Source organism: Ctenopharyngodon idella, chromosome 2 (assembly GCF_019924925.1).
Source record: "Ctenopharyngodon idella isolate HZGC_01 chromosome 2, HZGC01, whole genome shotgun sequence".
In the NCBI taxonomy this organism is placed as follows: Eukaryota; Metazoa; Chordata; class Actinopteri; order Cypriniformes; family Xenocyprididae; genus Ctenopharyngodon; species Ctenopharyngodon idella.
Window position 1 is genome coordinate 30,148,323 of NC_067221.1, and position 13,712 is coordinate 30,162,034.

Genomic DNA, 13,712 nt, shown 5'->3' on the forward strand with positions numbered 1-13,712 from the left:
CGCCAAGAACACTCCCTTTAACGAAAACACAAGATCATCGCAATTTAACATCACTAAGACCTTCAGATTAGCCTGAGCATATAGAATGTTGTTTGGTTAAATCTCTATGAGCAGTTAATCACAGTGTAAAACAAGTAATTTCCTGTTACCCACAGGTGGCTCTATGACTGTAACTGAATATTGCCATGTAGATGTCTTCGGGCTAGGACTCCAATAAAATGTGAAGTTTGGAGCAGATCGGACATTGAATGATCGAGTTACAACAACTTCCTGTTTCATGGCGAAACATCGAACTTTGTCAGGCCGCCACGGACACGCCCTTCAGGGAAAAGTCTAGATCTTCGCAATTTAACGTCGCAAAGGCCTTTAAATTAGACTGACCAAATATGATGTTGATCTGATTAAAGCTCTACGAGGAGTTTGTTAAAATACAACGTCTGGAAATGGCAAAAACTGCACAAGTTTTGCAGAGAAAATTCAAAATATCTGACTTCCTGTTGGGTTTACAGATTTGGCACCCAGGAACTTTTTTGTAGGTATTGGGCTGTTACATCTGCCTACAAAATTTCATACCTGTACGTGAAAAGTAGTGCAAAGGGCGCTTAATTTAAATTTTGTAGGTGGCGATATCGAGCCATTTTGCCGCACCTACTGTAATTCTGAAACCCATATCAGACGTAAATTTTCACCACTTCTTGCGCGTGTGCAAAGTTTCATGAGTTTTCAAGCATGTTTAGGCCCTCAAAAATGTGATTCATTTTGGAGAAGAATAATAATTGACCAAGCAATTCCAATAATAAATGGAGCAATTCCAATAGGGTCCTCACACCATTGGTGCTTTGGCCCTAAAAACGCAAGCATGATTAATGCAATGCACATTTTGTTCAATTAATGCAATTCAACAAGCTTTTTATTTCAAAAACATTTGGCATTAATAAACTTCCATAGATTTTAATATTCTGTTCTAGAAGTTTATCTACTTTGAACGATGGATAGCTTGCTCAACATTGAAATCAGTGAATCTCCTCCTCTGTCTGTGCTCCAGAATAATGTAGCAGAGGTGGAGGATCTGCGGATGGAGTTGATGAATGAGGACCTGGTAGAATACATTCTCACACTCTTAATCAACCCAGTGGTGGAGGTGGATGTCAGTTACTTCGCTGGAGGGATCCTGGCACATCTCATCTCAGTCAGGGGGCCTGCGTGGGATCTGGATGCAGAGCTGCACTGCACAGTGCAGGAGAAACTGGTCTGTGTGTGTGTTCTTGTGTATATGGTTTATGAGGACACACATGTGTATAATGACATTGGTATTACAATGTAAACACTTCCTGTGTCCTCGTAAACCAAATGGCTTAAAAAACATTCTAAACTGTGTTATTTTGAAATTCAAAAAATGCCAAAAGGTTTAGGGGTAGGCTTAGTGTAAGAGGATAGAATATACAGTTTGTACAGTATAAAGACCATTACACCTATGGAGAGTCCCCGTAAACCACATATACACGTGTGTGTGTGTGTGTTTGTGTGTGTGTGTTTGTGTGCGTGTGTGTGTGCGCATTTAAATGTATGTTTTCTATGTGCTCAACTCTGTCCCTTGAACCGCTTTCACTTTTAGCACTCCTCTGTCCTGTCATGGAGTTCTCCTGAGCATGCAATGGTTTCTTACCGGTAAGTGTTTTAATATTTACTTTAATTGATTATTCTGTATTTATATAATATTATATATTAATAAGTCTAAGGACTGGACACACCTAATCATTCTATATTATTATTATTTACCACATTTTAGAAAAATAGTGACGTTAACAAAACTATAATATTAAACAAATGGCAATATGGGAATGATGTAGTAAGCGAAGTTTGAGTTCATCTATTTAAAAAAAAAAAAAAACCTTTTCGTAAAATTTAAATTTTAGTTTTGTAGTTTTGGAAAGAAATTCATATGTAGGCACAATTTATATTTATATGTGTCTACAAAAATATTTTTATGCATTTAGGCAGAAGCTCTTTGATAACCTGTATGTTTTTTTTGTTTTTTTGTTAACTATCCCTTTAAATATCAAGTTGTTTTTCACCAAAACAATAGATGCACTTAAAAAAAATCAGCAAGATTAAGCATTAAAGTGAGTCATGATGTGCAGCCATTGCGTTTAATTCACCCAACCAACTATTAATTAAAATCTTCTGTATTTCTTTCAAACAAAAAAGAATTTGTCCAATACAAAGACTGAGCTGGTCATCTGTTTCCATGCAAATACACACTGTTTATTGTATTTGAATGGAAAACCGTATGGGAACAGTCTTCAAAATTCAAAACAGTCATACAAATTTGGAATGAAACTATTTAACAGCAGTAGCACAGAAAACTTTTTATGGCTAAATGTATTTGAACAGGTCTTTCTTTATCTCTGTCTTCCAGGACGTTCCAGCCCTTCTATCCTTTGCTACATGTCTCTCAGTGTTCTGGTGTTCAGCTGTGGGCTCTCTGGGCCATACGGTTTGTCTGCTCTCAGAACGGTAAGAAAAAAGCCAGAGAGACTTAATAAATGGCATGTTCCTTGAGATACACAGCAAGGCCCTGAAATATTTGCTTGTGCTTTTCATAGAAATTAGTAAAAAAAAGGGGAAAAAAAAGGAAATGATAATGATCTAATGTAGTTTACAGTTTGATTTGCGGCATTCACTACTGGCCCATTATACACCTTTAGACCATTTCAGGAGGTGGCTTTGTAATTCTAATTTAAGGAATTAGAGTTAAAAGGAAATTCTGAAAAAAAATCATATATCTGCAATAAGTGTAGCTATGTCAAGGCATACACTGCAAGTTTAGACACTCAAAAGCTTGTGAATCTTTGCACACGTTACGAGTCAGTTAACCTGATAATCATGTCAAAGCAGTTGGTACGCAGCCCAACTGTATTGCATGGCGAGCCGATGGCAATCACGTGAGCTTTGCCGCTAAACACAGAGATTTCAATTTCAATTAGTTTTCAATAGCTATGTTAATTGCTACACCTATTTTTATGCAAATTTTGGGATTTCGCATAAAAAACACTGGATGGAAACGCCAAGATGCACATAAATTCTAAAAATGTGCATAAAAAAACGTTTGTGCTTACTTGAGGTGGATACATTTTTTATTCATTAAGAAGACATGCGCATAAAATAAAAATGAAAGACATTTACCGAATAAATCCCTTGATGCGCAACAAAAATACTCGTGACTTTGCCTCAAGAGTTGGCCAAAGTCTGCCATCAGAATGATTTGGTTTAATTCCCTCACAGAAGTGTCTAACATGATTGTGTTCCCCAATGCCAGGCATCCAAACACAAGAGAACATGCTCTGAGACACAAGTCATTTATGATGTATGAAAAAAGAGCCACAGTGGCTTCCCCGATTGCAGCAACTTACATTTTTTTGCAGATATTTTGCAGCAATTTCCCAGGTAGTGACAAACGCTGTTTTATTCGCAAATGTTTTATGTGACATTCCAATTTTGCGCATAGGTTAAATTCACAACTTTGGATAGAAACAAATAGCACATAGCTAATGTTGCTGCTATAGCTTCAGATATAAAAATAAAAAAATAAATAAAAAGACAGCTGTGCAAATGAGATGGTGAATAGCTGAGAACAGCATGGTCATTCCATTCAACAAAAACAACTAGAAAGTGTATTTGTGTGTGCTAGTGTATATGTGCCTGCTAGGAATGCTAGTAGCCCATGTAATGTGGTTGTATGATGTGTGTATGCATGTATGTATGTATGTATGTATGTGTGTATGTTGTATGATTTGGGAATAGAGGAGAGCCTATACACTAGTCAAATTTTTTTTTCCCCAAATTTTTAAAAAATGTTTATGAATTATGGGGAGCTTGGGATGTTCTCGCAAGGTACTCTGCACCACTCGTAATTCCTCTCACATGATGTGAGCAGCAACCATACGAGCATCAACGATTTACACTTGATTTTTCCTGACAGAAAAAAATGTCTTGCAAGCTCCTGCGACAGCAAAAATCGCACCGTGTACACCCGGCATAAGTTTGTAAAGACGCTAAAAAATTACTTTTAATGTAGTAGGGGGCCGCAGCCATTTGTAAATTGAATGTGTCAAAACAGCTCATTATGCTGCATGATATTGCAAACTGTGCTATTTCCTAACTTATTATTTTAATGTACTGTCATAATTTTAAACGCACTGGTTTGTAGTGCAAATAGCAAGCAAGCAGGCAAGCAAATTTTATTTATATAGCACTTTTCCAAACAAATGCACTTTTCAATGCAGTTCAAAGTGATTACAGGCAAGAAGGAAACAACAGATACAATAGTTAGTATAAAAAAATAAATAAATAAAAGTAGACCCATTAAAATACAACAATAAGAATAAAGTTTATAAGGATTAAAATATAAAATAATTAAAAGTAAAGGAAAAAGAAAACATTTAAAATATATGAAAGTGTTATAAGACATTACAGGAAGGCCAGACTAAAAATAATGTTTTTGGATTTAAAGCTATTAATATTTTCAGCACATCTTATTTCCTCTGGAAGGTTATTCCACAGGCGAGGAGCATAACGGCTAAAAACAGCATTACTGAATCTTTTAGTTCTACTTTGTGGTATAGTTAAAGAAATCTGAAGATCTGAGAGTCCTTCTAGGTTCATATACAGTACTGTGAGCATTTTTGAGAGATAGTCTGGAGCAAATCCATGCAATGCCGGTAACACTTTATTTTACAGTGCCGTAGTTACACGTTACTACATGTACTTACAATAGTAATAACAGTACATTATGCATAATTACAAGTAACTAACCCTAAACCAAACCACAGTTAATTAGTAGTACTCAGTAAGTAATTACAATGTAACTATGGCACTGTAAAATAAAGTGTAACCAATATAGGTGTAATGAGATCTCTCTTTTTGGTCTTTTTCAATACTCGAGCAGCAGTATTTTGGATTAACTGTAGTTGATTAAATAAATGGTCTTATTTTAGCAATAATGTTCTTTAGATGATAAAATGCTGTTTTTGTAATATTACATACATGAGCTTTAAAATTAAAATAAGAGTAAAAAAAATAAATAAAAAAAACACCTAAATTTTTTGCCACTTGGCTTGGGTTTAATCCCAGTATATTTATATGCTGGCCAGAGGAGAACTGGCTCCCTGACTGAGCCTGGTTTCTTCCAAGGGTTTTTTTCTCTATTTTGTCACCTGATGGATTTTGGGTTCCTTGCCACTGTTGCCTCTGGCTTGCTTAGTCGGGGACATTTGATATTCAACAATATTACTGCTCTGCCTGCATTGATTGTATGTGAACTGAACTGAGCTGGATGATGATATCACTGTTTTCTCCAGAGCTGCTGTATAGATAAATGAACTAAATTAATACCTAATGAGTTTTACAACAGAAATGAATTGAAACTGAACTTATTTACAATGACAATGCATGGACAATGACACTATTTTCTCAGAGTGCTGCTATACAGCCAAAATTATTTTCCTGCTATCACTGTAAAGCTGCTTTGAAACAATCTGCATTGTAAAAAGCGCTATATAAATAAAGGTGACTTGACTTGACTATTTAGTTTAGGGGTCAATTTCTGTCTCTGCGCTTTTGATATAATAATCAAAACTGTTTTATCTCGGTTGAGTTGTAAGAAATTTTGTGACATCCAGTCATTTGTCTTGGATGCAATTTGCAAATAGTTTTACTGCACTTCATTATTCTTCGAGTTATTTACCTACAGCTGCTAATGAAGCGAAAGTCTTACATTCATAGAAAAACGCTTATGCTGCAAAATAAGGTGGATAAAAAGTTTTCATATTTCTGACAGACAGCTATATAAATACAGGCAAAAAACAGACATTTAACAAATAATTATTATCCCTTTTATACCTTTTTTGTTAAACACTTCCCTCAGGATTGATTTTGTTGTAAGGCATAGAGAGAACCTTACTGAGCATGTGCTGAATGAATGTCATCTTGCTTAGAGGTGAAATTTTGAGCCTCTTCCAGAAATGCAGCTCTTGTTCTTTGACATTGTTCTGTTGTTGTAGCCCCTCAGTACTGCAGTATGCTCCAGACTGAAGGAGGAACAGATATACTGAGAGTTCTGAGCACCCATCCAGACACCCACAGTGACGTGAAGTGTCTGGTAGAAAATATCCTTAAGATCCTGGAGCGCCAGGATCTCCATCCCGTCAGCCCAGGTTCAACCAGTGCTAACATCACTCTGCATTGAACAATTTTTGTTAATGTTGTCATTACTTGTGATAATGAATCATTTTTAAGGAATAACTCTTTAAATGTCTGTATTTTCAGAATTTAAAACACTCATGTTTCTCTTGTTTTGGTCTGTCCACTTGTTCTAGTGGAAAAACAATGGACTTGACATGGGATTTAAAAAGGGATGTGCCACTATGTATCCTGTTAAGAAGACATTTCAGATCTCTAATACAAATAAGATTCAACAGAAGAGCACAAACACTTGTCTGGTGGTTCATCAAGATTAAATATATAATATATTATTTCTAACTAAACTAAGAGAGAACAGAGTGTTCTTTAGTTTATTAAAGTGTGTAATTTATGAACTTGTGGGTTTATTTTCAAATAGGTTTCACAAACACCCCTGCTGTTGATCAGATAAACACATAGTCCTGTCCCAAACTCACACCATTGGTGGAGCCAATCTTGCTGTGTAGGGTTGGCCAGGATGCTCAAACAAACAGAGCATTTGAAAATCACCACATGTAGTTGATACATAAGTTGTACTGTAGGTATAAACTTCTTCAATTCCTAAAAAATCATGTTTCTGGATGAAAAACTACACTACCCATAATCTTGAATAGAGATCCCATATGCCTCACAGGTGCCTCATTAGCGACTGTTTCTAGCCGACATAAGTAGGCCGTCCACCATATTGGAATGGTCAAAGCTGGTTAGTGAGCACTTCAGAGAAAGTTGACTGTGCCTGCAACCATATTTACATGTATGAATATCTATATCTGCAGTAGTCTTCAGCAAATATTAGGATTTAGTTTATCATTAACATTAGATAATTCTCCATATGCTAAAAAAATATTGGTTAAAGCTCTTATAAATATAACGGATCATCAGAGAACCCTACGGCCAAATTGTGTGAACTGATTATAAACATTCTCTTCTGAGAAAAGTTATATTTTCTCGGGAATGTTAATCTTGGGGTTTTTTACAACCAGAGGCAGTGCAATGTTGTGGCATGTTGGATAACTCAGTGATTTTTACTCCGTGATTACAGCATCTGAAATGTTGAGTGTGCACATGTTGACATGTCTGGAGCTATTGAATGAGGTGGAATCATGACAAGAGAACTCTACAGTGACCACTTATTCCCATGAAGCATTGCAAATGACAGTTACGTTTTGAATAAGAACTTAAAGGATTAGTTCACTTTCAAATGAAAATTACCCCAAGCTTTACTCATCCTCAAGCCATCCTAGGTGTATATGACTTTTCTTTTTCCTGAGTCCTGACGCATCCTAGCTTTATAATGGTATTGGGCGATGATCAACAAGTATGAGCTGAAGAAAGTGTCTCCATCCACATCCATCCATCCATCATAAACATACTCCACACGGCTCGGAGGGGGGGTCAGTTCCGTTTTCTTTTCTTTTTTTTGATGTTGATCATCAATTTTCTCTGTCAGCTCAGGCTTTGAACCTGAGTTCATGGAGCGCATGCACATGAAAGTGACGAAAAGATATTTATTCAATGTTATCCACATTATATTTAATCTGTAACATCATTGTGAACTTCTATAAAGATATGCTTGCTCATTAACTTTTAAATGCAAATTGACTTATATGCACATTAACTTTTCTCATGCAAAAACATGAGAAGAGTACTCTGCATGAAAGACTCATGACTTTCTCTCTGATACAGTAGGAAATTACATTAAATTGAATGTGGAGGATTCCACATCAGCTGAGAAGGGGTCTGCAAACAGCTGGAAAGTGTTACGGTGTACCTTGAAGTTAGCAAAGTGCTGATCAAATTCCTGCAACAGGGATATTTATCATCACCACTGTATGTTGTGCCCTGCTCCACACAAGAGCTACATGCTGTGAAATGAGTGAGTTGTTTTTGTTTTTTTTTTTGCAGAAAGCTGAGTTTTCCACAGTCTGTTTTGTGGAGAAGGCGTTCACATAGTGACACACTGTGATGAGCTGACCAGGGCACTAGATCTTCAGGTTAAGGATGTTAGCTCCTGTGTTATATCCACAAAGAATGCAAGGTCCATGACCCATTTAAGATAATCAAATTCAGGAACATCCATTCTGCCATCTTGCATGAATCTCTTCACCTCTGCTCTTAACTCAAAAAATCTCTTCAGGACATTTCCCCTGCTGAGTCAGCGCACCTCAGTAAAGTACAGTACAGCACCATATGTTCTTCGCAGGCTTCGTTTGGCCAACCACATTATTTTCTTGATCAGGTTAACCTTAAATTTGAACTGAAACCATAAAAATTAAACCATAATATACCCAACATAGTTGACAGTCAGTTAATATACAGCTTGACAGTAGGTTATCATAGATAAAATATTAGGACTTCAAAATGTCCACTACAGAAGAAAATCACATAATCTTTTTTTTTTTTATTTGCAGGGGTTTGTTTGGTTAGTAACATACTTGACAGAACTTTTGAAGACATAAGAAAATAAAATTTAAAATCAACTTTATAAAGCTTATTTTTCTAAAATAATTAGATATTAGAAATAAATTTAAAGCTTCAGTATGGAACTTTTGCCTCTCTGTCGCCATCTCTGTTTGAAACATAAAACTATTTTTTTTTTCTTTTCATTGGCCCGTTGCATGAAGCTAGTTGAACAAACTCTGTGTTTCAGAGTAGGTTTGGAGTTGACAAATCCAGATAAATCCAACCTGGTTTAGATCAGGATGAACTGTTGCACAACTCTCGGTATAAACTTTCTCTGTCAACTCAGGTTTAATCCAGAGTTTGCAAAGCGCGTGCACCTGAAAGTGTGACAGGTGTGGCAAACAGCCAATCATACGGAACAATGAGAACATCAGTTTAAATCACTTCTCACAAGAGAGCTGCGCAATTCATGTCTCTTCCTAAGATTAAGAGATCGTTATGAAAAATATGAAATTAAACCCATTTACAAAGCAGGAATGAACACTGATGCAGTGAAAGTTTGAAAAGGCAGCAGAAAGAAAATATCTGACTATATCAATGCATGTGAATCAAACAAATAGACCAAATAATTAATATAGTTTCACAAAGAGCTCAAAAGAATACATGTAAGCTCAATCTGTTTAAAAGCTTTATATATTATGCATGTATTATATTTATTTTAATTTAAAAGCAAAGTTTAATATTGTCAATTAATATAATAGGCCTAATTATATGAATATGTCATGAATTATTCATATTTTAATTTATTTAATATAAATATAATGAATATTTAACAGCAAATGTTGAGCAATTTTGTCTCTAAAATGTTTTCACTATAAACTGATTTAATTTGGCGCGAGAGATACAGGGGGAGTGGCTTTATTGCATCAGATACATGTCACTTTACTCACAGCTGATTGGTCGAGTTTGGGTTTGTGATCTCTAACTCAGAATAAAACCCGCTCTGGAGCAGGTTAGCCGTGCCGTATAGCATAAATTACCATAGCAATGAACCCCACTAAAAACCAATCCACCTTCATAAGCCCGAAAAACCAGAGTTTGCTCAAACTAATCTTGAACTTACCTGGGTAGCAGCTGAAACCGGCTTTGTGCAACAGGCCACATGTCTGGACCTTTATATAATAATAATAATAATAATAATAATAATAATAATACATTTTATTTATAGTGTGCTTTTTTCAAACCCAAAGCGCTATAACACAGAGTAATAATAATAAAAAACAGTAATACAAAAAAAAAATAATAAAAAAAAAAAAGGAATACAAATACAAGCAACATAAAACAAAATAAAAAACACTCAAAAAACAAACAGATATTGGTTTATACTGTGTTCTAAATTATTAAGCAAATGACAGGATTTCAGTAAACTACTGTAAACATTCAGATTTTACTTTTTCAAAGAAATTGTTTGTTTGATTTCTCATATCTTTTTAGATAACTGGTATCTCAGACAAAATAGTTTGCCAGGTCTTTATAGGTAAATTGAAAACTACATTAAGCAAGTCATTTTTCTCATGCAATATAGGGAGGAAGAAAGATCTTTGGTAACACTTTACAATAAGGTCTCATTTGTTAACATTAGTTAATGTATTAACGACCATAATGAACAATGAGCAGTACATTTGTTACAGTATTTAATTAATCTTACTAATGTTAGTTTACAGTGCATTAACTAATGTTAACAAATACAACTTTTAATTTTAATAATGTATTATTACAGTTTTTCCTCAATCGATTTGACACATTTCTTCAAAGTAATGTAACTGCTCTGAAACAGTCAAACACAGTGATCTAAACACACTCTTACCTTAGCCAAACAGTTAAACTTTACTGCACAATAAAGCACTGCATTTTTTTCTAGTAATGCATTTATTAAAAGTAAATACTAACATCAAAACTACAAATGTATTCTCTAATGATTTTAGAACACTTTCAGCTGTAGTTGTACAAATACACTAACGAAAATACACATTGAAATGTTTTTCCAACAGGTTTTGTTATATGGGTCATTGAGCAAATAAAGCTTCAAAAAAGTTTTTTTTTTTTTTTTTTTTTTTTTTTTTTAAATCTTCTGAAAACCGATGTAATTCATATTTTTGAGTCATGAACAATGTGTTTAAACAAGTTTCAGTTGTTACATAACATTTCAAAGTGTTTAAATCCATTGAAAAAAAAATACAAAATTGTCAGGTGGTACAACCAAATATTTGTAAATATATATCTACCCATACTTGAAATTAGCTGGTTTTTATCAGTATTTGAGAGAGATCTACAAACCTTTTCACTCTTCCACAATGATCTGTTGGGGTCGTCTGGATGTTGCATTACAGAATCAGGTCAGAATCAATGTTATTACCTTGTCAGTTGATAATAAAATAATTGCAGTTGTGCCACCCTGACATTTGAGAATATACAAATTGCCGGGCAAAAGTTTTTTTTAATTATCTCAACAGCTTTAAAACTACAGATATTTATAAAATTGTTTATATGTATATTCAAATATCACATTATGCCAAAGTATTTTAACTTTAATTTCTTATAAATAAAATAAAAATAAATAAAAATGTCTTAAATATATATATATATATATATATATATATATATATACTTTAGATAATTATAGCGTACCTATAAAGTAAGTACGTGTAAGTATAGGGGAACAATATGTAAAGTCTTGGGAATAAAGGGGTAACAACCAGGAAAATAACAAATTATTTATACTGTAAGTATTTTAGAACTAAGGGGTACTTACTATTATGATAGACAGCAATCTTACGTTTGGGAGCAATTTAGCAAGAAAGTGCACTGACTAATTTATTTCAGGGCAAGTAGAAAGAACTATTGCAATCTTTTTTAATACATGGGGAAATATACTTTTGTTTCATGTAGTTACAGGGTAAGTATGACATTGCGGGCTGTAAATTAAAGTGGTGCTTGTTACACTCTTGTTTCATGTAGTTAAAGGATAAGTAATAAAAAATACACAAACAATCTGATATCACTGACTCTGAAACCTTTATTTGAAAAACAACTTAATTAAAAACAGGTCTACAACACTTATTATTTATTCATTTTTTAAAATCAACTTTTCATTTCAAATTCTAAAGTCCTGACAGAAAGTAACACGTTTTGTCCCTTGTTGTTGTTGTTGTTGTTTCTCTTGCTTGGCTTCCTCCTCCTCTTGTTTCTCAACTGATTTCTTCATGTGAAACTCACGCTGCCGTCTCTGTTATTCTGTCTTGTTTGTTTCTCATTATTATCTGTTATTTTGTTTATTGTGAGCATTAATAAAAAAATAATAAAAAAAACTGATGGCATCCGTCATTGCGTGACTTTTCGCATGAGTTTCTCGGCACGCTTACGTCATGCTTCAAGTTACGTCAAGCATGAACTCTTAACCCTCTCATGCACGCGCAGGTGACAGTTGGTTGAAAGTTTAAAATTTTAAAATAATTGGTATTTTTCTTACAAATATGTATCGTTTCACTTCAGAAGACATTGATTCATCCATTAGTGTCGTATGGATTACTGAAGTTATTGCTGTATGTGCTGTTTGATGCTTCGACTTTTAGGAACACATGAGCTTGCATTATAAAGCATTCCCAGAGATTATTTTTCTAAAAACCTTTGTTTGTGTTCATCTTAAGAAGGAAAGTCATATACATCTCAGATGGCATGAGGGTAAAAGATGAGTAAACGGTGAGCACATTTCCGGGTGTACTGTATTTTCTCTTTTAATACAGAATAGCAAATGACATGGGATTCCCTCTTAAGATTCATCAGTGGAAAGAAAGAAAAAGAAGAGGAGGAGGAAACCAAGCAAGAGAAACGAATAAGAAGTGTTGTAACTTTAAATCTGTTTTGAAACAAGATGTTTTTCAAATAAAGGTTTCCAAGTGATATCAGATTGTTTGCGTTTTTTTATTATTACTTACCCTGTAACTACATGAAACAAGAGTGTAACAAGCACCACTTTAATTTACAGCCTGCAATGTCATACTTAACCTGTAACTACATGAAACATAAGTATATTTCCCCATGTATTAAAAAAGATTGCAATAGTTCTTTCTACTTGCCTTGAAACAACTTAATCAGTGCACTTTTGTTAAATTGCTCCCAAACGTAAGATTGTTGTCTATCATAATAGTATAAGTAGCCTACCCCTACAGTATAAATAATTTGTTATTTTCCTGGTTGTTACCCCTTTATTCCCAAGACTTTACATATTGTTCCCGTATACTTAGCCTACATGTACTTACTTTATAGTTACACTATCGAAAGTTACGCTGTAAATTCGTTGTAATTACGCAGTACTTTCCGGGCTGTAATAACCTAGAATACTGTCTAACACTTCATGGCTGCTCTGTTAAGTCTTCGTCGTCATGAAAGCCATGTTTCTAGCATCTGTAAAACCGCATTCTTCCATCTTAAAAATATATCTAAACTACAACATATGCTCTCAATGACAAATGCGTTCCAGTTAGTTCATGCGTTCATGACCTCAAGGCTAGATTAATGTAACGCTCTACTGGGTGGTTGTTCTCGCCTGTTAAACAAACTTACAGCTGGTCCAAAACACAGCAGCTAGAGTTCTTACTAAAAACCGGGAAGTATGACCATATTAGCCCGGTTCTGTCAACACTGCATTGGCTCCCTATTAAACATCGTATAGATTTTAAAATCTTGCTACTTACTTAAAAAGCACTAAATGGTTTAGCTCCCCAGTACCTGAGCGGGCTCTTAATGCATTATAGTCCTTCACGTCTATTGCGATCTCAAAATTCTGGCCAGTTGATAATACCTAGAATATCAAAATCAACTGCAGGCGGTAGATCCTTTTCCTATTTAGCACCTAAACTTTGGAACAGTCTTCCTATCACTGTTCGGGAAGCAGACACACTCTGTCAGTTTAAATCTAGACTAAAAACACATCTGTTTAAATTTGCATACACATAACACATTATCTACTTCTATAATTCAAATCATGTAAATTGTTAGGCTGCACAGAT

The 13,712-nt window shown here is 34.6% G+C and overlaps 1 protein-coding gene across 6 annotated transcripts in view; it reads left to right on the plus strand.

The window, feature by feature from the left end:
* Positions 1-12,605, plus strand: part of zyg11l (zyg-11 family member, cell cycle regulator, like) — a 51,245-nt gene extending 38,640 nt beyond the window's left edge. For 5 of the 6 annotated variants that reach the window (XM_051870569.1, XM_051870550.1, XM_051870540.1 and 2 more), the window contains 4 exons: positions 1,046-1,249; positions 1,616-1,668; positions 2,420-2,517; positions 6,063-12,605. In XM_051870569.1, coding sequence (XP_051726529.1) covers positions 1,046-1,249; positions 1,616-1,668; positions 2,420-2,517; positions 6,063-6,247 — 540 coding nt within the window. In that variant the 3' untranslated portion in view covers positions 6,248-12,605. The remainder of the gene's footprint in view (positions 1-1,045; positions 1,250-1,615; positions 1,669-2,419; positions 2,518-6,062) is intronic. The other variant, XM_051870532.1, reaches the window with a different exon arrangement.
* The last annotated feature ends 1,107 nt before the right edge of the window (positions 12,606-13,712 follow it).